The following is a 26,088-nucleotide window of genomic DNA, read 5'->3' as shown; positions in this document are numbered from 1 at the left end:
CAGTCTCTAGTGTAGCTAAATGCCCATATGCTTAACTTTAAATTAGCCCAAAAATGAGAGTGAAAAAAAATTATATTAAACAAATTATTTATATATTTTTCTTCTCTGGGCAGTTTTGGCCACTAGCAGAGACACTAAACCAATGAGTTAGAGAGACCTTTGATCTCACCTAGTATGGTCATACTGATGATTCATGAGAACTATGGCCTCAATTCAGATTCTCTAGTGTATTTCTGAGGAGCAGTGTCTACTTGGTGCTGAACATAGGCTTCATGGTGCAAACCAGTCATTCTTGAAGTTGCTACATGTGAAGCAAAATGCTTCCAAATATGATGCTGTAGTCCGTGCATGACACGTGGGATGACCATCCAGTAGAATGATAATTAATCCTCTTTTATGAGAATAGGGAAATGCATCTCCCAAATCATTACCAGAGAACAGTACCACCGTGTAGTGACATAAAGCGCATGGGATCACATCACAGAGATCTGCTGGTTGCCGTGGTGACGGGAGTGGGCCCACAAAGCCAGCTGCCCGGCTGCTGAATTGGAAGGGATAAGAAAAACACAGCCCACTTCCCATGCAAAATGAATTACAAGAACAAGCAAAGGAAGAAAAGAAAATTGTCAGCCCTTAATCAAATGTTCTTGTATTTTTAGAAAGGGTTTGGAGAAAATGGAAGACATCTCTGCTTACCTCTTGGGCTTTAGGGACCCAGCTAGTAATATCTCTGTACATACCATGGAAATAAATCACAACAGTTTGTATAAGAAAAATCATATGTAACAGAAATCTCATCTGTGTGCAGCGGGAGACAACAATACCTTATTCAGTCCTGCTATTCGTTGTGCCTGCCTTAACAAAATCTGAAGGAATATATAAAAATGGGTCTCAACATAATGACTGTATTTAGCAGGCAAGCCTGACTTAGTATTTTCCCCGCACCCTTTTAATTTTCACCTAGAGAAAGTTAGTATATTCCAGTTCCTTATTAGCTTACAAGCTCTCTTACCTTTGCTTCACCACTACAGACCAAAAGCAGCATGGTGGAACGTGAAACACATTTAAACATAGCAAATCAGTGATGTATAGGAAACACCATTCATTTTCCAGTATTTTTCATTTTGGGGAGCTGCTTCATATTTTTTTATATTTAGTAATATAATATTAAACAAAACAGGAAGTTCAGTTGACCTAACAGCCTCCAGTTACTAGCAGCTAGGTCCTGAAAGTGGTTTGGGCACCTGAAAGTTAGGCAGTGCCTCCATTTTGCAGTGCACAGAGTGGACTCCAAACAGCCAGGTGAGGCCTCCAAGACCATATTAAAAATGCAGTTAGCTGCAGCAATGGTGAGCATCACCTCATTTGACTTTACAGTTTCTGTCTCTGGGAGCGGGATCCCTACAACTGAATTAGGCACACAAGACCCTGTATAGCTTAATAGGAAGAGAAAGGCACTTAAGAAAGGGGTTTACAGTGGTAAGCAGAGGAAGCCGGTAGGCTACTCCAAAGCAGGAGTTATATCTGAAAGGTTTGCCTCCCTTTGCAGCCCTGCATTAGACACCATTTGGAGGCTGGATTCTCTGGGTCTTGACATCCAAGTAGTCCCTTTGGATGAGGACAGCTGGCTCACTGCTTTCTTTCAAATTACCATATGCACTGGAAGCACGAGTCTGTAGCTCACAAGTTAGGATACTTGGTTGAAAGAAATAGAAAGACCTGAATTTTTAGCTTTTTCTCTGCTTTTTATACTTGGCAGTCACTGGATGTAAACCAGAAACATATCTAGCAACAGCACAAGAAGATTGACTTACCACAGCCGGCTGTCACTGATCTAAAGGATCATATTCCTTTCTGGCTTACTGGCTAAACTTCACAGCAATTTAGTTTCAGCAGGACCAGTGAACAATTCCTCCTCAATGCCAGAATGCCCTTTCCTATCAGTTGTTGCATAGCTTCCTCTCTTTTTAGGAAATTCGAGTCTGAGAAGGACACGTGAATCTGATTTCCCGCCTTCTGCATGAATTTTCTAGTGGCTGGGCTGTGCTATGAGAAAGATAAAGCAATTCTTCCTCCTTCCATCACATTTGTAAGAAGGAGCAGCTGCCAATTCATGCTGTGTTCCTGTGTTTCCGCCTTGGGCATGCTCTGAGACTTTCTACCAGATCAAGCTCTGATAGCATCTAAGAGGAGGACCTACTTTCTAGACTCAGTTGAAGGTCTGACGTGGTTTCCACGCTGCTCCATCTGCTCGGAATGGAGAGCTTGAACACCAGGCAGCCCAAATGTAAAGCTGCCAGTATGAGCAGGATTCAGCTGCAGGCAGGAGATGAACAAGTGCTTCCAAGACCTCAGTCATAACTTTAGGGCCTAAGTGTGTGAAGGCTTAAGTATTTTCTTGAGCTTGTGTTTTACTTTCACAGGCTCTTTCTGTGAATAACCTATTTTTAAGACATGGATCCTGCCCAGAATTTTACAGGCAAAGTCTTTGACTCTGTTTTGTACTCTCTAGGCTGATTTGGGTGGCTCACATTTTAGACAACATGATGAGGGTTGATTAAAATGTGAGGAAGGAAGTACTTCTGTGAGACATTCTGGGAGGTGAACAGAGTTTTTACATTTATTACAAAACCACCAGTGTTAGCTCCAAGGTTAGAGCTCCATGTTACATTCAGAGCAGGTATTCAGCATTTTTATTATTTCTGAAAATATCATGTTTACCCCTTCCTGCACTCCCCAAACTTACGCACTTATTGGAGAAAGGAATATTTTTCTGAGAATTTAGAAGTCTGTTAATTAGCTCACAGTAATACTGATTTTAAAGTTGGTCCTTTGAGAAATTTAGCATCTAAGCTAACTAGCATTTATCTCAAGTAATCTGAATAATGGTACAATATAGACTCTCTGGAATTTTCATTACTCAGATGAAGTGAAATTATCTTCACAATATACATTCAAGACGTTAAGATGTAATTTAGGTAAGTATTAATAATTATTTTATTGAATTGTTATGACTAAATAGGCAGAGTTGGGTCAACAGCGTTCATAATTAAGTGGGCCAAGTGCGACATCAGAGGTAATTTTTTCAATTGCCACCTTATCTGTGCAGCTAATTTGCATGTGACAATTGTGTTGGTTGTAATGAATCAGTGCTACAAGGAAGAGGGGATAAAAATAGCAGATATTCTTCCTACAAGGATCCTTGTCCCAGCTATCAGTATTGTTTAATTATCACTATACTTTAACTATTACTGTTGTGTGAAAGGTCTGTGACTGTATGTTCATTTGAATATCAATATTTGTAAAGCTTTTGATGGCACTGGTTACTTCAGGTTCACTTCTGGAAGAGCTGAATGTGAACCAGAGAGAGATCTTTAAAACACAGGTAGAGTGGGACTAGGTGTCTGTTGGGACTCCCTTATAAACTGACCCTACTTACATCACCTTCTATCTTTATGCATAGTTTGTAAATTAGGGCTCTGAATTGCTATCACCTCACTCTTATTTATGAGAGAAATGGCCTCTTAAAGTCAACATTTCAATAGTCGTTTACTATTACTTCGTGACAAAATGACAGTAATATGGAAACTTACTTCCAGTTTTCTCTTTGGTTTTGTGGGGGTTTTAATTGCCTAGAAAGTAATAAATGTAAAGACTGACAATAGAACAAGGTGAGGACGGAGAATGAGTATCGGTATCAGTAGTTTAAAAGCAAAATCATTTTGGAAGAACGTTATCAAATGATTATTTTGCAGCATGCTTGGTCCTTTCTTCCCAACATATTTTATAATCAATCTCTTTTCCCCAAGGCAAAATTTCATGCTCCTGTAGGGGACTTTTCTATCATAGTCTTGTCAGGTTTGTAGGTGAAATAACAATTTCTGCAGTATTTCCAAGAATCTGATGAATCTTTCTGACCTCAAAGTACAAGTTAAGCATTTCACTCAATAATCATTCTTACAGATCTTGTTTTCATGTTAACAGTGGCAATACTAATGAGAGGCAACCTTTTCACTCATACTGAAGCTTGCTAAATTCTGGTCGTTTGCCAGTTCTTCTTTGAAAGGAAATGTGTGACACATTGCCTGAAATCTTTTGCACTAATAAGAAGCAGTTTTTGTTATTGAAAACTACATTTCTCTAGTCATTTCTCTTACCTGGTGGAAAAGCTATGTTGTGATGAAAATTTATAAACCTTCTGGCATATGATTTAGACAATGAAAAAGAAAAGTCCTGGTTATTCAATGTGTCCTTAACCATTTTGTGAGATGTCTTTAATTTGTTCCCAGCCAGAGGACACTTTAGATGTCAACTATTTCAAGGGAATGCAGTTTGGAAGGATATTAGGATTAGGTGGGCAAGAAGCAAAGCAATTTGGAACGGAGAGGGCTGTTTTAAGTAAGCAGTTGAGGATGTGCTTCATAACAGTCCTTGTTCCCATTGGTACCAGATGCCCGCTCCCTTCCTTCCCAGTTATGCATTTAGGGTGGAAGGGGTAAGGAACAATACAGCTCTTTGATGCTGTTGGTCTGTTTTCTATCTCTGACTCAAGCATGTAGAGTGGAAGAACATTCCCATCTGGCCCTGCCCTGCTCCCACCTCTCTTATCTGAGTGGCAGGAATGATAGTACTCCTGGATACCCCAGCTAACTGTATCACCTCCCAAATACTCTTTTTTCCTTTCTGTGCCAAGCTGTATTTCCAGCAACCCTGAAAACCCAAGTATGAGGCCTGTTGCCCCAACTCTGTTCAGATCCCCCCAGCTGTGCTCCTGCAGTGTCAAGTCTCAGTCAGCCAGGGTGAGATTCAGCGCAAATACAAAATGTTGATTGTGCAGCAGATTACTACATGGGTGGCAGGCAGAGGGCAAAGGAGAGCGTATAGTGGTCCCCAAGCAACAAGAGTGATGCAACCACCAGTGCTACCCCATCAATACTGTATTTGCCTTACAGCGATCCTTCCCTTACCCACACCAACCCTGCTCTTGGGCAAACCAATTTCCAATACACCAAAAGCATAAAAAGGTTAGCAGAAGTTGTTGCCACTTCCAGTAGCACTTGGCATCTCCAGTTGAATTTGATCTCAATAATGGCTGCTCAGCAAATTAATTCAACTCAGCCTGGTGTGTAGCAGCTCTTACACAGCTTTAGGCACCAGATTCACTACTTTTTCTCCTCTAGCTGACATAGTTGAGCATAGAAGAAGCTGGGTTAGTTGCCAGCCTACAGCCAGAACTCTCCCAAATCTTGTATTTCTTACATAACAATCTTTTATTCTGTAAGAGAGAAAAAAGCTTCAAATGCAAAATTAATTTTTTTCTTTCTCTTTTTTTCAGCCAGTTTGTACTCAGTTTACATAAAGTGATGCATATGCATTTGCTTCCCCATTGAGGGTTTTTTCCCAGAACTTTGATTGCAATGAAAATCTATGAAACCTCTCTTCAACCTTTATCAGGCTTCCAATCTATTAGCCACGGTGAAGACCAAAAAGCATAAGCAGATGGTTTGTTGCCCACACCCCCTTGCTTCCAACTTCAGTGGTTGAGTTTTCAGATAAGTCTAGTGATATATCTTCCAGCTGTTTTACAGCTTTTGTATCATTTTTATTTTACTTAGATGACAGAACCAGACATTGGAATTTTTCACGATAGGTGTCATGCACAGAAAATATATGAAGAAAGATTAAAAACATAGGTACAAAAGGCAGGCGATGAGAAACATACAGTCATGCCTGCCATCCTAATATGTTGTTCTAATCACCACATTTTATTAACTTCAGGGACAAATTTTCAAAGTGTTTTTGTTCCTGCCAGATGTAGAATGTGTATTGGTCTTTTCTTTTTTTTTTAAGAATCTTGAAAGTTGTTCTCTTTTGATAGTAAATGAAGTTGTCTACAAGTTTATGAATCTTTTGCTTTGATTAGATTTTAGAGGTTCTTTGAGCTGTTTAATGTATTAAGGCTCTTTTTAATAGAGTAATTTTTTTGCTATAAATCTGACATCTTCCAGATTAAATTGTTTTCTAAAGATTCTGTATATGTATATCTGTACTTACATACATTTGGAATCTGGTATAAAGGTCTAACCCAGCATTTTTGGGAAAGGCTATATTAACTTCAGGTGGAGAGTGCCAGAGGTGATTTTCTGTGGATCAACCCAAATAAATGCCAGTAAAATCCTTATCTCATAGTGTACCATTATGTATTTTGTTCTGAACTTATTTATAGGAACGATCTCAGATTTTGGCAAAATTTCTGGGTTTTTTAAATTGTGTTGTTTTTCATATGCCTCCAGTCTCCCACATGCAGAATCGTTTTTCCTTCCTTCTTGAGCCCAACTGTTCTGTGAAACTACTGCCTTCTTACTCAGGAGATTGGCTTCCTCTGTATGCTTAGAGGGAGAAAGATTATATTCCTGAGAGTTGTGCAGAAACCACAAATCCCAGGGGTGGGCAGCTACACTCCTTCCTAACTGGAACTTCAGAACCAGAATCTTTCTTTCAGGAACTTCAGCAGTGTAAGCTGAAGTGAATGAGATCAGAATCTGTCCTTGTATAAGGAATTTTGGTATATTCTTATTGCTTTAATTCCGAGAAGTACGTTTTCCTTCCAACTAAGTTTTCCTGTAGACTTAAGAAACTGAAGTATCACAAAGCCTCTTATGTTTTTATTACATAATAAAAGCATAATAACCCCAGTAGAGATTGCTGTCCTATATTTCCTGTTGTAAGAACGAGTTCTGTATATAAGCATACCAAAGTTAAATCTTTGGACTCAAATTCTCTAGGTGTCTACTAGAATAATTTCTTTTTGGTGAATGTTTCAGCTAACATAGCTCAGTTATTTTTAAGGCTGAAATAATGTGAAAAGACATTCTTGCATTAATATTCATTTTAATTACATTTACCATGTCATCTCTGTAAAGTTAATTGAGGTTAAATTTGGCCCAGCTTGTAATAAATGCGTGCATGGCAGCTAAGAGCAGGGAGAGAATTTCTCCTCTTGTCTCTGATCTGCTGCAGAAGGAAGTGAGGTTTTCCTCACTCTCAACATAGGAGACTGGAGGAGCTCAAGAAGAGGAATGAGGTAAAAAACCAATCAGGGACTGGGATTAAAGGGAGAATGGGAGCAGACACCAGGGAGATAGGAATAAGAGGTACTATTTATTTCTCTTCACAGGCACGTCTGCAAAGCAGACAGCAGCTTTCTACTACTATCAGTTTATTCCTCTATGTTAAACAATAGTGGATATATACTGAGCATCTAAAGTTTCCTGGTTTGCTCTTGTGGAAAGACGAAGAACTGATTTAGCTCCATGGCAGGAGACAATGAAGTCTGTTTTACACGAGGGATGAGTGTCTGCTACTGCTGACACTGATGGTAACACACAGGAAAAGTTCCAAAACCTGAGCATGCTGAAACACTAGGTTGTTGCCTTCTCAGACAGGGGACAAGAAGGCAACATGAATTCCAGGTTTTCCTGGGTTTTATATATTTGATTTTGTAGCCTTGACATACTTTAAAAAATATATAATACCAACTGCAAAGAAACAAAATACATGAACTAATATGTAAGGAAAAAACAATAGTGAAGAATTAATAAAATAGTGCTGTCTCTGCTATGCAGCAACTTTGTGCAAATAGACAGGATTTTTCCTGTGCCTAAGTGTTAGTTGAATTGGGTTTTAAACATTGCAACGTTTGAAGCTGGATGCCAAGGTTACTGACACCAGTAAACAGTGTGCAGTAGCTCAGTGATGAGTATACCATGATTGTGTGTAAACATCATGCAGTGATGAAAGGTGAAATCTGAAAAACAGTGAAAAGAAGTTAAAGCAATAGATGTAAACAATACAGCTGCATTTATTAAAATGAACAAAAATGTATAGTCTTTGTTTTGGACTGGATCCTCAGTTGGCCTAGTTTGCTTAAATCCATTTATGCCAGCTATTTCCAGCAGCTGGAGAATCCAGCCCAAAATGCAGAGTTTTTTTCCCCAGTTCTTCCTTTAAGTTTCCAGCCTCCTTTAGGTTACTAAAGGAGAAGGGAAGAAAGGGGAAATTACACTTTGTATGTATTTACCAGGGAGAGGAAGGGGGTATTAACCCCACCTCATCACTATGACTGTTTGCACAGCCTGTGGTGCATGCACTCCTACACCATGTGATCTACTTAAAGTGGCATGATTGCACAGATTCTCCTTTTAGAGCAGGTCTCTGCTTGCCCGTGTTCTGAATGCTGCACACAAATTCTTTCAGGATATGATTTGCAGACTTGTAGTCTTAAATCATGCCACTTACTCTGAAATATAATTTTAAATGTAATAGCTTTGCAAAGTTTCCACGATTGCCTTAAAAAGACCTCCCCTAGATTTTGCAGGATACTTTGCAGAGTAGCACTTGAGAGTCCTCAAGAGTGCATCTGTAAACTAATCAGTCCATCTGAAAAGAGTGAAGATTTAGCAGCTGAACACGGTGAAGTATTACATATTCCAGTGCGCTTTTTGAAAGAAAGCTATGTTGCTGTGGGACAGGAGATTTGATATTCAGAAATAATTCATATCCATTATTAAGCCCTGATTCAGCAAAGTATTTAAGCATGTTCTGTTATGTGCCTATTAGCTTTTCATTTTGCTGCTGCTTATGAGCTCTACTGAGTCAGAAGCAGCAAGCCAAATGGAAAGGTGGAGATGAAGTTTTTCATGGATTTGCTCACATAAAGACTTTCATGATGATGTTAAATGAGTACAAATAATAAGAATTCTTGCTTCTAGTAAATTAGTGTCACGAGACTCCATGAGGGGTAAGAGTTCAGACAGGTCACCTGGCTTTTGCAGGTTTTGTTCACAACTGTAATATCTAGAAGCTTTTTAAAAAAAATAATAATAAAAAAGGAGTTTTTTTCTGAAATGAGGTGGTCTAAAAAGGCAACATGAGACTGCCAGCCTACTTTGAACCATCTTGATTTGATCCCCGTCTGCAATTGCCTTTTTCAGCTACTGTTGTGCCTCCTGTGATTCCCAGTAGTCACTGCCAGCTAATCAACTACCTTAACCTTCAAATGCTGAACTTACTATCTAGGTGGTGTCAGGCTCCTTGAACTTAGGAGTCATATTATCCTGTTTGTGGAGCTGTAAGTCCTCTCCTGCTGGTAGCAACTTCTAAGAATAGAGGCTTGATTTGTGGAGTCTTATTTTATGGACTTTGGTGGGCACTTATTTTGTGTATTGTTTGAACAGATGGTCTTTTTCAGCTGTTTGCATGTTAGGAGTTATTTGACCTGCCTGCAATCAGGGAGATAAGCGCAGTGGTGGATAAAGTTAGGGCTGCACTGGTACAGTTAAATTCATGGGGGTGGGGACTGTATAGGGTTTGTTGATACCACTCCCCCTCTTTGGTGTCTTCACCATTTTACTAACAAGGAACTAAATAATTTTATCCTCATCTACTCTGCTCATCTTATTCTGTGCTAAGTCTGGAGAAAAATGAACATCATCTATAGCTGGGCGAGGTAGGATGGTGTTGTGGTTTAACCCAGTAGGCAGCTAAACACCACGCAGCCATTTCCTTTGTCTCCCTGCTCCCAATGGGATGGGGGAGAGAATAAAAAAAAAAAAGAAGTAATATTCATGGGTTGAGATAAGGACAGTTTAATAAGACAGAAAAGGAATGCAAAATAATAATAACAATAATAATAATAATATACAAAGCAAGTGATGCACAATGCAATTGCTCACCCCCCACAGACCGATACCCAGCCAGTTCCCGAGCAGCAATTGCTGCCCCCTGGCCAACTCTCCCTGGTTTCTATACTGAGCATGATGTCATATGGTATGGAATAGCCCTTTGGTCAGTTTGGATCAACTATCCTGGCTGTGCCCCCTTCCAGTTTCTTGTGCACCTGGCAGAGCATGGGAAGCTGAAAAAGTCCTTGACTAGCATAAGCAGTACTTAGCAACAACTAAAATGTCAGTGTGTTATCAATGTTATTCTCAAACTAAATCCAAAACACAGCACTGTGCCTGCTACTAGGAAGAAAATTAACGGTATCCCAACTGAAACCAGGACAGAGGGTAATGAAAAACTGAAGTTTCTGAACATTCCTCTAGTCATGGCTTTGGTTTCAATCAAATGAAAGACGGTTCACATCTGGTATTTGGCTCAAGTGAGAGCTACAATTTCTCCACTGGCAGTGCTGCCAGCAGTGTAGTAATTGTCCATGAGTTCCAGTGCCTTCTGCTGTATTTTGTCATCGTGAAAATGAATGCAATCATCAGTAATTTATTATTCTTGTCAGATACTATAAGTTAAGCAAAATGTTCTCTTATAAACGCAACAGAAGGGCTTGTTTCAGGCTATTGAAGGCATCTACTATTTTTTCATTTTTATTCTACCTTTTTTTTCCACTTTTAGGGAAGCAATGTAATGGAGGACCAGGATCTCTTGGAAATAGGAATCCTTAACTCTGGACACAGACAGAGAATACTCCAAGCAATCCAGCTTCTCCCAAAGGTATAGTTTCTTATATTATCCAAACAAGGGAACTAACACCTACAGCTTTCATGTTATTTAAAACACTTTTTTGAATGGACATAAACATAACTCTGTACTGTTTTTGTAGACAAGGTTTTTGCATATGCAAATGTGGCATAATATAGTGTCATTGCATTGGACTCACTTTGTACAGATGTAGTTGACAAAGCAAAGGAGAGTAAAATCTGTAATTTGAAGTGATGGCTGTTTAGAATTTATTTTAATTATTTTTGGCTTATCAATGTGTTTATAGACTGTCATTACGTACATAAATAAGGCTGTCAATGAATCCCAGATGCTTGTCTTTACATTGCTATTGGCCTGGAAATACTTTGCCCTGTTTATAAGCATTCTTAAAAGCCTTGGATGAAACATTGTTTTCCTAATACCTGCCTTTTATGTAAGATGCAGAGACTTCCTGCTGGTTTCGTATTTGATTTGCTGCTGTGTACATGAATTTTGCTTCTCAGCTGTGGACAGAATAACTTGCAGTCATTTTTCTACTCATCTTTGGTGCTGGCTGATTTAAACTATAGATTTTAAAATCAGTGATAGAAAGGGATTGTTTTTATATTTTGCATACCAGAATATATCTGTGGAGGCTTCTACTAGCATTCCAAACGAGAGATAGTGGGCCTAGCATGAAAACTTACTGTTTGATTTTGGAAAGCTGTATAAGGAGAATGAATGAGAAGTAGACACCTGTATGGCTCAGAAGGCTGCCACATGTGATGCAGATACTTAGTGTAAGATACTAGGGAAGGAATAAAACCTAGTGTAAAGTGCATGGAGTGTTCTGGGAGCAGCATGTGTAAAATAATTGAGATAAATAGAGAATAGTCTGCTTGCAGTTTGATAATACTGGAGAATGAGAAGAGTTATTAAAGGACTTTTCAGTCTAGAGCATGAGGCTGACATTGCTGGAGGAGGCTTTTTGATGCATCATGGCTTACTGGATGGATCACTTGTAAAAGAGAACAAGGGTTTCTTTTGTACAGGAAAAATCAGAAGTTGTGAACAATTTCTGTATCTGCATGTGTTAGTGAATCCATATATACTGCAATACAGGTCTGTGCACTGAAACACCAAAGACTATTAAAGACAATAATATTCCACATATCCTATTAGACAAGTGACATAAATGGTACAAGTAGTAGGGCATCTAAAAGTAACATCTAATGAATTACAATAGATATTTAACGTTTAACTATGAATTTATGAATTTTTTGCAATGCTGTCATTCAAACAAAATTTTGTAATCTTAATCCCTGCTCTTAGCTGATGAAGTATATTTTCTGTTTCTCATACTTCTTAGAGAGATCAGCTTTCTTGTATTCTTGTTTAAATTTTTCAAAACTGATGAATGGATTATTAATATATCATCATTTTAGTGCTATCTGCACTCAGTAACTGGTGTTTATGAAAACATTGTTAATAATGTTTCTTTTGGAGAGTTCACTAACGCTGAGACCAGATTCTGTCATAAAACTCCAACCAAGGTCTTTTTAAAATGTGCTTAATGTGAGAAAGGAGGACAGAATCAAGATCTAGAGATACTGTTGAAACCAGTTGAGAACAAGATGGTTATGCAGTTACTTGGAAGAACCAACATCTGAACCAAAGATAATTAAGTAACACAGAACAGCTTGAAGCATGGGCTGAATAATGGTGAGGCAGTCTTTAGCATCTTCCCTATTGAGCTAAAAAAAACAGTCCCTAAGGACCACGTTTTTAACATGTCTTTGATGCAAGAATGTTACACCAAAACAAAGACAGTTGAAAGCTGAAGCTGTGCATCACATTTCCTCACTTAAATGACTCAGCAACGCAAGAGAGCTTACATAGTAAAAATACGTAATTTCCTATTCAAAACTGAGTTCTCTGAAAGGCACGGCTGTCAGAATAGTTATGGGGCCCAAAAATTGGGATCATGATAAGTTTTATTTAATGTAACCCACCCTTGCTGTATTCACAACAGCTTGCTGAAGATCTGAAAAACTTTCACATCTTACAACGAACCATGAAACATTTCTGTATATCTGTTTGTTGATGAGTTCAGCTCTGTCTTCATGCATTCAAAATATCAATACCATCTAAATATTTTAAGATCTCAAGCCATAATTGGAGTCTACTAATTTCAATCTCATTAGATAAAAATTCTTTTAGTTCATTTGTTTTGAACATGTACCTCTTTTCTGTTCCTCATTTAATTTAAAACTTGATGACTCTTTGTGTTTTAGTACTTAATAGCATTGCTGATTTATGTTATTTTTAGTTTTACTATTAACGTTTCCTGTCTTATGATACTTTTAAACACAGATTTTGAGGTGGAAGTTAAGTGCTTTAAAAAACATCTATGAAACAACACTTCCTTAGAGCCATATACTCAGGCAGTATTGAATAAGCTTAGAAGGTAAAAATCAAGCAACAAATATATTGTCAAGGTTTTAAAATACTCTTTTTTTAAAGGTCTTTTTAAAATTCTTATCAATTTTCATCTCTGCAGCCTGAAAATGCAACAGGCATTTAGTGGCTGAAAAGAAAGACTATCTTTTTTTACTCATAATTGCAGGCTTCCTAAAGAGTGATGAATTTCTGTATTTCAAACACCAGCAGCCTTAGGAAACACTTTCTGGAGCTTGAAGTAATTCTAAATAGGAAAAAAAACCACATATCTGTCCAAATGTAGATGAATTAATCATTGTAGTTTCTTATGCAGTGTTTAACCAGTATAAAAAGATATGTTTACCTAGAATTCTCAAAATATTTTCCCCTGATAATTCTGTATTTGAGGAGAACATTTCATAAGAGGGTAAACTGGTATGTTTGTGAGAGATAGGTAGAGTTGAAATCTTTCAGTTAGATTTCTGCTTTTCAAAATACCCTTTATTTTTGTTGGATTACAGCTAGTAGCCCAAATTCTCATCTCTCACTAATGTAATTTAAGTTATTCAAGTTTCACATTAATATTAACTAGAGCACTTTATGGCTTATTATTATTAGATAAGGTTAAGACACTCCAGTAGAAATATAATTTGTAAAGTTAATTCTTGAAATGGAAATATTTTATACATGACATCAGTCTTAGAGCAAATTTCATAGCAGAGTTTGATATTGCATTTAAGATTTTTTTTGTGTGAAAAGAATGAAATCAATAAATGTTGGGAGAAGGATTTTATATATTTTATTAAAAGGAAGTTCAGGCATGTCGAGAGGTAGAGACAATGTCTAAAAAGATACTGAAGTTGCAAGTACAAGGACTTGAGAAAAAAAACTAATACTGAGAAAAGAATTGTGTGCACGATATGCTTAATTGACTAAGAAAATAATAGCAGTAATGACATAACAATTTAGCCACACTGACATGACATAGGAAACCGAAGGAGCATTGTCAAGTTATTTTGGCATCCAAAACCTATGTGCAAGTGACTTCTCAAGGGGTTCCTCAAAAGATAAAATTGTTTTGAAAATAAGAATTATCCTAGCTTATCTGAGAACTTAGATAAGAAAAAGGAATGTTTTTGTGTGGGATGCTCAGTGTATGGCTGCTTCTCCCAGCGCATAATGGGAACACATTCTCTCATTTGACAGATTGAAGAAAGATGTTAGCTGAAAGCAGCTTTCTTCTGGCTTCAGAGCTATTCTTAAACTATGCAGCTTGTTCCTTCCTGCATGAAGAGGTCTCAGCACAAAGCAAGTTTGGGAATCTTGTAGCAGTGGCGTGCAGGCAGCCAGCCTCTTTCCTGGGTGCTTTGCAGAACTAGACAAGAAGGAGGGTATGAGCAGGCTATGAGCACATGCTCTCTGTGAGTAGTGTTATATGAGCAGTAAAGCTGTGCTTCCAAAAAGTGCTGGATTACTCATATGTAACACTCTTTTGTGAAAGTACAGTAAGTCTGGCATTTAGGAAAACAGAACTACTGTGCATGTGCACATTAACTATGCTGTGTATGTAACAGACCACATCACATGTTTGCTATTGCTATATTGCTATTGGCTTAGACATCCCAGAGCTTAGCAAGCTAATTTGAATCCTGGTGTTTAATTCTCTCCCATTCAGCACAGCCAATAGGTAGATCATTCCAACTTCCATTCCGAAGACAGTGTCCAAACTAGGAGATGCTGCGGAATGGATATCATAACATTTATGACCCTTTCTGGCTATGACTCCTTGGTTCTGGTCCGCTGGAAGTGAAGATGAAAAACAGAATTCAAAGGAAGCGCTTTCTACCCTGCTGTTTTTCCTCTGCCTCTGGGAATTACTGATCCTTATTTGGAAGGAGGCCACTCACCTACTCATTGCACTCCTTATAAGACCTTTAACCATAAAGACAGAAAAAAGTGTTAGAATCCAGCATAACACATGAACTTTTCAACTCTGAAACACAAAGGCATAGTCTATATTATTTAAGTAGTGCAGCACAGTGGATCGGTAAAACAAGGCAGTTAGATACATCCGTGCTATAGTTCAGGGTTTTTACTTCAGACTAGCTTTAGACTGGTCCCATAGACCAAATGTCCCCTTCATGCATGTGCTTCAAAACTGTCTGATGAAAGCAGTCTCACAAACATTTTCCTTCTTAACTGAGCCTATCAGTGAGCCATTCTAGATATGACATGCTGTCATTTATCTCTATCATGTAGATAACAGTGGCATGTCACTGGTCCTGCCACCATTGCCCGTACAGTAAGTATTATTTGTCTTCCTGCTTCTTTTATACTTTCTTATTTATTGTTGACTCTATAATGCCTACTGCCTGCTCTGAGAATAGTCAGCAGGCAAGGCTGTAAGAGAGGAAGCACTATTTTCTTTCTACGGCAACTAGACTAGGATGACAACTTGAATGAGATGACAGACTTTCTGTACATCCTTTTGTCCGAGAAAGAAGACAGACAATTACTTTCTGGGAGTATTTGCTGGTGTGGCTGTTCTGCCCCAGGCCTTCACTCTTCATGTGTTTATGAGCTCCATAAGGGCCACTGATGGGATCCACATTCCTATCTGCAACCTGTCTGCAGGCCGCTATAAACCACAAAGACTACCACTCAGTTGTCCCACACCTTTACTCATTGAGGCATATTAATGAACATATTTTCAGGTCATCCAAAGGACTTGTGATACTTATGTGGTCCGTAATTCCAGTGCTGGATTCAGAGGGAACACTAGCATCTTCTCTACGGGCAGCAATAGTGTTAGCATCATCTGGATAGTGCCTCCCTCTTGGGAAATGCTATGCACCCTCTGCATCACCAGGTCATGAGACCATGCATACCCAGAAATGGAGCAAGTACCCAGTTTAACTGTAACTCTCTCACATGCTGTGTGAAAGGACACTATGGCTTTTGCCATCTGCCTGCGAGATAGCAGGCTGCATGACAGACTGGACACAAACATTTCCAGTGTTTCCCAAACTATAGGTCTGGGGTGTGTTCTGCACAGCCCCTGCAAGGACACAGTTAAGTCTTTTTAACTTTTTAACAGACTGAAATAGCAAAGACCAGTTTCTTCAACATGCATAAGCCCAGCCCTCTGTTCTCTTTGAATCTTCTCAGAGCATCAAGGATGGCTTTTGTCTCTAGGCCGCTGCACCTTCCCAGATGAAGGGAAGACCAACCAGGAGTGACTGGAGTAAGACAAGGAAAATGTGGTTAACACTGAATATCTTTTACAGTGTTTCAAATGTCATGGAAAGATTAAAAAGAAATGGATCTCTGTCTCCTTGTGTCATTGAATTTCTATCCCCACTCCCACCTCCACACAAAGTGAGTGAAGATGTGTTCATGGCCTCTGAGTCTTACTTGCTTCACCCATTCACTCCTCAGTGGCACTGGGTTGACAGATATGTTTATTCTGCCTGCTGGTGTGTGGCTGTTAACTTCTGTCTCCAGTGCCATCTGGAAACTCTGCAGGCCATTTCACTATAAAAAAAAATCCAGTTGGAGCTGCTAGAAGGTGGTTGGTGAGGTGGGAGGAGTGAAAGGCTAACAAGGCATATGTGACTGCTGTGACTTGGGGAGGGAGGAGGAGTAAGACTTGAAGACAGCTAGAGATTCAGGGCTGACTAGGTCCAAAGGTACTTTTCTGTGTTCCCTCTCACCAAGAAACCCTTCTCTATGTCCTCCTCCACCTCCTCTGGTGAGATAAGAGCTTTTGTCCCATCCCCTCCCACTTTTCATCTATCAAGAGAAATGATTCATCACCCCTGTGCCTATGCCTTTGGTTGAAATGCTCCATTCAGAGAATGACTCTTCCCTTTCAGTCTTATGATAGGCTGATAGTACATTGTATTCAAGGCATTGTGCCCCAAAGGGTCACCAGCTGTACCTTTTCAGTCTCAGAAATGATCTCTGCCTGCACAGCATGCTGTGGCCAAGTTCTCTGTAGCTGTCTCTCATGCAGGGGTTCAAAGGTCTCCAGAGAGACACCAAGGTGGCCTCCAGAGGTGCCATGAACAGCCCATGGCTCATAATTGCTGCTGCCCAGCCCCAGAGAACACACTTGCTAGGCAGACATCCAGCGTTAAACAAAAGCTAAAAATTGTAGTGGCTAATGACACAAACATTTTCCTGAGGGCTGGCACAGCCCACCGTGGACTAGAAATGACAGAAACTGGTCAGTGTGGCCTAACAAAACAGGCAGAAGCAGCACTTGCAGTTGTGGGAAGAACAGAAGAGGCTCCAGCAATCACCACAGTCTGTTGCAACTTGAACACCTAGAAAGGGTCTGCAAGAATGAGATACGTAAGATTGCCTGTCCATGGAAGTATTGTTTCTTCCTCATGATTGGCCCTGCCTCCTTCTTCATCTGTCACTGGTTGCTTCTGCAGCTGGCCCACTGATCACTGCACAGAAGCACAGTTAGACACCTCTGGACTCCTCTCAGCAGTCGTGAGATCAGCATCCTACTGATACTGACACCAGGTTATCCTGCTAGCAGGAAGCTTTCAACTTTCTTACAGCACAGGTTGATGAACAGCATCATTTCTTGGGGCTCTAGTTAGCACGCTGTGGGACCTTCTGTGAAGCTGAGGAGATTAATCGGTTTTCTGACCATCACAAAAAATAGCATTAGTAAAAGGTGGTTGATAATAAAATTGTTATGGAAGCAACAAGAAACTCAGGAAACACTTCTGAACTGTGCAACATAAAGTGAGGCAACTAAATCAGAAAAAGCATCAAAGAAGGAAATTATATGAGTCATGAAAATTTAAAGGCAGTTGATAGCAAATACAAAAGTAGATCTCCACCATTTGGTCCATGTGTGCATGTGTGTTTTCTTCCATTGAAGGTGGTAAGGTTATCAGCCACTTGATTCAGATCTTTGTGTCCCTATTAGGGGTTGAAATGTGTTTGGTGCATGACTGGTGCTGATCTTCTGGTTTACCTGCTTCCAAAAAGCAAGCTGGATGGTGCGTACCCAGACTATTCTGCAAAGCAAATGAATACCAAGAGGATAACTTTTAAATCAAACTGTGGCACCAAACCATAGTACTGTTGGGCCAAGAAGATCACCACTAGTTCAACCCATGAGTGGGATAAAAAACTAAAGGTGCAGTTGATAGCATGTTATCTAAAGTAAAACAGGCAGAGCTACTCAGGATCCAGCAAAGGATGAAAGTTTGACTTTGGAGATGTCAGTCTGTGCTAACACCCAGTTTTTGAAAGCATGCCTGTAAAGCTGTAGCTCTGTGCACTGAAGTACCAACAAATATCCACAGGACTGCTTTTAGAAATTACAGAAACTCTTGAGATCAAAGGCCATAGCTTCCACTTAGTTCACAAATTCCAGATTTAGGTCTTCTTAAGATTACATTATATGCAGTTAAAATGTCCTGAACTGTTGCATACATCATCCTCAGTAATACTGAATGAGACTTGTTCTTCCCTTGTCCCAGACGTTGTGTCTGATGAAGAACTAGGAGGTCTTTTCCGTCGTCTGGATGTAGATCTGTTTAAATTTTTCCGGGGGGGGGGGGGGGGGGGGGGGAAGTGTGTGTGCATCTATTTTCCTTTAAACTCAGAAGATAAGATTCCGACTGCAAGAATCATAGAAGGGGTGCCTATTGCAATGCTGGCAATCTTAGGTAGGAAACTCTGAACTCAGTTCACGGCATTCTGGATTTACTGTTGTGGCAGAATTCTGAATCAGGCAGCGCTGTGAAGTGAATGTGCCTATACTGTCTTTATAGCAAGCTCCACAAGAAGATGGAAAGCTTTTGATTAGTGGAAAGAAAAGTCAAACATTATGAGAACACAAGCTTGAATAGTTAACTTTTTAAATATGTGACAAAGTAGACAGAATAGAAACCCAAAAGGTTGATACACAGCTCTTCCTCACCCACTGTGTCTTGGCAGGCAGGGGCCTGTTTTCTCTCGGTGGCTTTCTCAGCAGCAGCAAATGCAAAGTCTTCTCAGGTCCTTAGGGAGTTGTGCCCATTGCCCATGAGAGCTATCCTGTCTGTCCTGGATTGCAGGCTCAATTTCTGCACAGACGCTGCAGGCACCAGCTCCACGTGGTGCCCCTGTGCCAGCCAGGCCCTGTGGTCTTCAGAAGTGTCACTCTCCCGAGCCTTTTCTTTCACTGCTCCAAAGGAGGAATGATCTCCTCTTCCAGCAACATGAGTCCAACTGACCACATTTGTAAAGTACATAATATACAATAGACAACTCACGAAGACAGGAAAAAAAAACCTGATCCCTCCCCCCCCCCATTACAATCATGCAGAATTACTCAGATTGGTAGTTGATAGTTTTATACAAAAGTGCTGCTTAAATCTCTCAGCTAGGCAGGCAGTTTAAAAGAAAGCATTATGTGCTTGCTAAAAAGACCTTTCTTGCAAACCAACACAAGCGTAAATTCACTATAATCATAGCCATCTTTTTAAAAGCTGCGAAAGTCAAGTCACCTCTTTCTCTTTATATAGCGGATAAAAAGCTTGATTTTAATACGCACAGTGTTGAGATCCACCAGATAGTGATAATACCTGTGGAGAAAATAGCATTAGTTCCCCATCTGTCTGAGAAGATCAGAGAAAACTGGTAATACTCTGTTAGTGAATTCACCTTGATGCTTCTGGTGCATATATGATTACTTTGAAGCTCCGTTCATGTTTATTTGGCTACCTTTCAGAGACAAAACTCAAGTACCTTCTATCCTAATGTAAAATGGTATATAGATACAGCAGTGATGCACCTGTAAAAAGACTGATGTACAGTCTCTTGTGAAGGATTTCTCAACCCATTAGGATGCTACTTGACATTACTATTATATTACAAGAAACAGCTGTTTCTGGCTTCTTCTTTCTATTCATTTCAAAGGAAGCGATACTAGTGATAGATCAGTAGGACCTAGGAGAGAAATCTCCTATGGTTTGTGTCTTCCTCCATGCTTCATTTGTATCATATTATCTTAAACATATCTTTTTCTCTAAATCCTATGGGCTTCATTCCTAGCCATTTCCATAGTCGACATGCTAAAATCAGCTGCAATGGAACAGCTAATACTGATATCGTTCTTTAAAGATAACAACCGAATGAACTAGTTGCAGTGTCTGCAGAAGAGCAATACTGCCCCTATTTATGAGCAGTTAATGTTTGAAAGGCTGTCGTGACTTCAAGCTTAGAGACTTTATACTGCTCTGAGTCAAACAGTATGCACATAGCTGCTTAGATGTTTGACACCACTGGTGCATGTGTTGTAGCTGGTGCAAAATGATTGAAATATTATACATGGGAATACAGTCAGCAGATACGAGGGGGTTTTTCTTTAAAAAAAAAAAAATCAATCAGGAAATAGCATCAGCAAGGAAGCCTACAAGGTGTAAATGATCTGTGAGAGGAGTCTAAGATCATGGTGCAGTACAGAAAAAAAAAAATACAAACAGTCCAAGAGCCATGACCATAAGGGCTGGGGTAAGATGCAACTAAACTGCAGCTCTAGTAAAGTAAAGGGACAGCACTTCCAGACAGATATTTCAAAGCGGGTTTTTTTTATTATTATTTAAAAACTCTGTAACATTTTATATGAAAAGCAGATAGCATTAATGGTACTGTCACATCTAGATAACCAATCTGTCTGTCAATAAATACTTGAAAGGAAAACATTCAGCTAGCTATGAATGACAGTTAATAAGCTAGTTGATGTTATTAACAGACAGAACAAAACTTTCCATACAAGAGGACGGATACTGAAAGTTTATTAATTTTAATATATTAGACATGTTTTAGAAAAATCTGTTTTAGAGAAGAGATTGGTTCTTGGTTCATGACAAAACAAAATACTGCTTTTGTGCTGAAACTGCTGGCAAATATTCTAGTTCTGAGATTAGTTTTCTGCGATAGGAGCAGCAAGAGGGGGCTGCCCTGCCAGGGCAGGTGGGCTGGGAGCTGGAGGGGGGCAGTGGGGCAGGCAGGGAGCACCCACGCAAGGCGAGTGGGGCAGGGATGGTGGCAGTGACCGCAGACAGCCACATCCCAGGGCAAATCCACAGGGACGGGGATGGGACAAGGTCGATTCGGGAGGGCAGGTCGGTGGGTGAGGATCAGCAAGGTGCATGGCTGGGCACAGGCGTACCTATGGCATAGCTCGGGCGAGTCTCAGGGACATGGACCTGAGCTCACATGCAGCTCCTGCAGAAGGTGGGATGGCCCTGACCAGGTTGCTCATTGCTCTTTCTCACACGGGTCTGATCCGAGACTATGCAGCTGCACCATCCCCAACGTGGCCTTGAACACAGGCAGCCAAATCTCTGGGGCAGGGAGAGGGAAAATGCTTGCAAAGCCTGCTGCTGCCCAGCAACAGGCCAGTGTATTTTCATGTAGGCTATTAAGTGACCCGATGACAATTTTGTCTATTGGCACCAAATCCAAAGAGTGAAATTGTCACATACATTTCAATTCTCAGTCTGTTGCTTATTGGATTGTTCGCCTGAGTTTGCTTGCCTGCAGCCCTTTGCAACACACCGTAGTACAGTGATATCTATTTTAACAACCCTTCTGATGGAGATCTCCAGTGGGAATTGAGAATTCAGAAACTTCCCATGCTGTGTTTGTTTTTTATAGAGACTGATGGGTTACCAGAGTTGTGGGCCAGACTGCATGAGATTTCTCAATCAGCAGTTAAAAAAAAAAATCATGTTAAAATCAAGATTTATTAAACATAAAGATCAAATAGTAATAAACAAAAGAAATAATTTGCACAACATGCCCCATCTGGATACATTGAAAATTGTTTCAAAGGGGTTTTGCTTTTCTTTGTTAGAGAAAGAAAACAAAAATACCTTATATCTTTCAAAAGTCATATGTTCCCTGTGGGCCCTGTACATCTTCTTCATGTCTTCTCTGTATTAGGTTTTTCTTCTTCAGTTTATCGGGTCCTTTCTTTTCAAGTGTCTGTTGTTTAAGCACACCTCATTTCAAACCAGCTCTCAAAATAAGCTTCCCAGGAGTCGGAGCTACCAGGGTCCTCCAACATTGTTGCAGTCTGCTGGACAGACTACTGTCAATCTAAGATTTGAAGTAAGTCTGCATGACAATGAAAGAAGAATCTGCTGTGCTTTTGACATCTAAGAATTTCATTCTAAATTAGAATGAAACTAAATTCCAAAATGTCAAGTTCAACAACAAAACTGATCTCTCACTTTCTAACATGACTCCGTTGTTACAGAAGTGACCTGAAAGGCTACGGTTCCCATTGTTAGTTATGCAATTTCTCTTGTGTCTCTTTTATGATTTAAGATAATAATTTCACTGCATCATTTAAATGTTTCTATTAATACGTTATATCCAACATCTGCAGGAAAAGACCAAAGCGTAAACTGTCATATCCACGATGCAGTGTGCCTGCATCACTCCTCTCTGATACTGCAGGAAACCAAGATCAAGATCATGACATGCTGGCTTTCTGCATTTGAACAGACAGGTCGACGAACACTACTGCAGCTTTCAAATGCAGAGTTTAATTTTTTTCTTTGCTTTGAATTCAAATTGTATTTTAAATAAACTGTGAGAAATAAATTGGTTCAGGCAAGATATTAAGATCAGAATTCTCTCCTTTTTAAATTACTTGGTCACTCACTTCAAGCTTAAGCTCAAAGCATTATGTTTCTATCACACTTCCCTTGTTTCTCAGAAAGTAGGAATGTACATAAGCAGGCAGAAATGGGAGACTGGCTTTCACCATGCACAGTGTCACTCTTGCACAGTCGGGAGACCCTATGCAAAACACAAGGTTTCTAAACCTCTAAAGCTTCTTAACAGTTTACCAGTTCAGTGTGTTATCAAGTTAGCAATAGTTAGCACTTCTATAGAAAGAGGATACGTGTACAATACTGTTGAAAATTGAGGCTATTGCATATTTTTTTTCTACATTGTTCTACTTCTACTTCTGCCACTATTGCAAATTAGTTTAAAATTCATAAAAACAGTATGGTGTAACAAGCTGCACAGGTAGAGGCTTTATACATTTTTATCTTTAATGGCTAGCTTGAAAATCTTCACTTGTGTCACTGAGAGGCAATTGTCAAAGGGAAATTGCAGCTCTTTACTTCTTAGTAGCTTAACAAAATTCAGAAAAATAATATGCCAGTGGTATTTCTTAGTTTGTTATTAAAACAAGATTTATGTGATTATGCTTTCTGTGCCTGTGTTGCTTTATGAATGCAGGTGGTGCGCTTCTGTGTATGTCATTCTGTCAATTCCATTCCAATAATACTTGGTTCGATTGTCCAATCTCAAGCAACTTTACAGACAGAGAGCAATCTAAAATATATTAAATTCCCAAGAGTTCCATGAAAAATGTGACCAGGTAGAAGAAAGAGAATTTTTTAAGCCTCCCCTGGGGACAGAAAAATACAGTGTGGCTTCAACCATTATAAAATATCAGATAACCTACTAGGAGAGATAAATTAGGAATAATATAAGCAAGGCAATATGTTTCATTTGCCATTTGATAGCACAAGATCCATTCCTCAGTCTAATTTATTCCCCTTCTATGAAATCTTAGGTGCAAATCTGACATTTTTGTGCAGTCAGTATATTAATAATGTCTCTTTCTGACTCTTTTGCCATTCCTCATTTATGGATTCTCTGATGTCTAGTAAGAATTGAACTCATGCTACAGTCTTAGTATACTCTGGTTTAAAAGGCAAGCAGACATAACAAAAAGATCCATTGAAAACTAAGTTTTATTAGTGCTTTTGCTTACAAAATTGTTTCATCTTGTACTAATCATTGAAAGAATGTTGATCAGAGAATAAGATAACTCTGACCCAAATAAAATAATATAAATAACTGCTGTTCTGAAAGACGTTTAATGAATATTATCAGTAATTCTTACTCATTCTTGTTTTTCAGATGAAGCAGATCGGTCACGATGGCTACAACCCCACCTCTGTAGCTGAATGGCTGGATTCCATTGAACTGGGTGACTATACCAAATCCTTTCTAATTAATGGCTATACATCGATGGACCTTGTGAAAAAAATCTGGGAGATTGAATTAATTAATGTAAGTTGATCAATTTATAGCAGTAGTTCCTCCTAAATACATTATAGTACTTGCCCTTACATATCAAAAGAGAAAGCACAAAAGCAAATTGCACTACAAATACTGTCATCAGGTACTGTTAATTATTACAGCTTTCATGCCTATACCTGCATTGACTGTACCCTTTGCTTCCATTTGCTTTGCCATTGTTTTTAGCATGGTATTCAATCAGCATGATTGTGTCACCCATCCAGGATGCTGAATGACATTTAAAAATACATTTTGGTAGTTTATAGCTACAAAGCATAAGTCTTTGCTTTTGAAGTGCCTAACAACAGTACTTCTTGTAAAGATACTTACAGTTTACTTCTTCCACATGCTCTGGCTAAATTAAACATAAAATAAGGAAACCTTCAATATAGTTAATGTCATGCTAAAGGAACAAAATATTTTATTTAATTATCACTTTTGTTTGAAATTTTATTTACATGAGTCAGTTAAATTAGATGCCCACATATGGGCAACCATAAATTTTAATGTGGACTGCACTACAGAGTAATTTGGAATGAGATGAATTTTGTGCTATTACAGCAAAGACATTGACAGTACAGCTTTGCCCATGGAATTTTCCTGTAAGTTATGTGTCTGAAACAGAGTTGTTTCCTTTTATAAAAGATAGATGATTATAGCTTTGGATCTGCTGTGGCTTTTGAAATCAACTGTATTGTCAGTTTTTCTGAACTTTAGGGCAATCCCTACAAGGAGAAAAGCCCAATGTCATATTTTATTGGCTCTTCACAGACAAAAGGCTGTGGTCTTCCTTCCCATATAGGAGATACTGCATCTCTGCCTCTAATTAGTGCTTAACTTTCAGAACAAAGGGCTACCAGTAACCATAGGCAATCAAGCATAAGATAGAACAGCTGATACAGCTTTACACTGGGAAACAGTTCCCAGTGTGTCCCAGGCTGGAGAAATGGTGAACATAATGATGATGCAAAGCCATGTTTCAACACAGTAACTGGTGCAGGAGGCACAAGCAGGTATAGGTCAAGACCAGCATTAAAGAAAAGGGGGGAAAAAAGAGGTATTTCATATTAACTGAAAGACAAAACCATTGCATGTTGGAGTTTCTTTTCTTACTGTCACATTACAGTTAATGTTAACTAGCACAAAAATGTAGAGTAAGAGTAAGGACCAAACTCTGCCTTACATGTTATGTCTGTTGCATTCAATGTATGTTGTAGGTGTGTAATTGAAGTCAGGATATGATTGATGCTATTATGTGTGTCTGCTGCTAAGCTATTTATAACTGTGAGTCTTTTTTCTGTAAGAGGCTCGAATTTTAATAAGAACTGGGGACCCTTTTCTCCAGAAGCTAACACAGATTAACAACCAGCACTGAGCTGAAAAAAAGTGGAAGTTTCTGCTCACATTGTCTTCTGTAGCTTAATTTTGCATCCCCAACATTTTGCTATAATCAATTCAGAAACAAATTACCCTTTAGCTCCCCCAAGTGGATCATTAAAACCTCATTAAAGGCTTGTGGTTTGATTCCAGATTTGCTTAAACTGATGAAAAGGGAAGTACCTGCACTGAAGTTAACAGGAATACACCTCTGTAAAATTAGTATAAACCAGACCAGTATATATCCTCTAACTTTACAGCTGAACATCGTGTTCTCGTTTAAGGCCTGTACTTCTTGGGGAAAACACTCCCTTCTGCCATGAGTTGCAAGAAGAAGCTGTTGAACAGTTGTTTAAATATTTGTATAGATATAGATACCTATAGAGATAAATATTTCTCCCACCTGATATATTACTGGATTATGTTCTTCAATAGCATGGTAAATAAAACAGTTCTACATTCTCAGAATTTCTATTTTAGTCCAGTCAGTATATATTTAATTCCCACCAATCAGTAGTAGCTAACTGTAATGAAATAACGTTCACTGAGAAAATCTGTAGCTTAGAAAAGTATTTACTGTTATTTTTCTGTTTCAATTGAGGGGATTCTTTCAGAAATGGACAAGAAATTGGTTTGAAGCATTGTGCAGTCTGGCAGAACAAGATA

The 26,088-nt window shown here is 39.1% G+C and overlaps 1 protein-coding gene across 17 annotated transcripts in view; it reads left to right on the top strand.

Annotated features, from left to right (window-relative positions):
• Positions 1-26,088, top strand: part of ANKS1B (ankyrin repeat and sterile alpha motif domain containing 1B) — a 446,177-nt gene that overhangs the window by 261,379 nt on the left and 158,710 nt on the right. For all 17 annotated transcript variants that reach the window (XM_075728083.1, XM_075728082.1, XM_075728085.1 and 14 more), the window contains 2 exons: positions 10,411-10,509; positions 23,884-24,036. In XM_075728083.1, coding sequence (XP_075584198.1) covers positions 10,411-10,509; positions 23,884-24,036 — 252 coding nt within the window. The remainder of the gene's footprint in view (positions 1-10,410; positions 10,510-23,883; positions 24,037-26,088) is intronic.

This window comes from Pelecanus crispus, chromosome 1 (genome assembly GCF_030463565.1).
Source record: "Pelecanus crispus isolate bPelCri1 chromosome 1, bPelCri1.pri, whole genome shotgun sequence".
Classification (NCBI taxonomy): Eukaryota; Metazoa; Chordata; class Aves; order Pelecaniformes; family Pelecanidae; genus Pelecanus; species Pelecanus crispus.
This window is presented reverse-complemented; position numbering and strand designations above follow the sequence as displayed.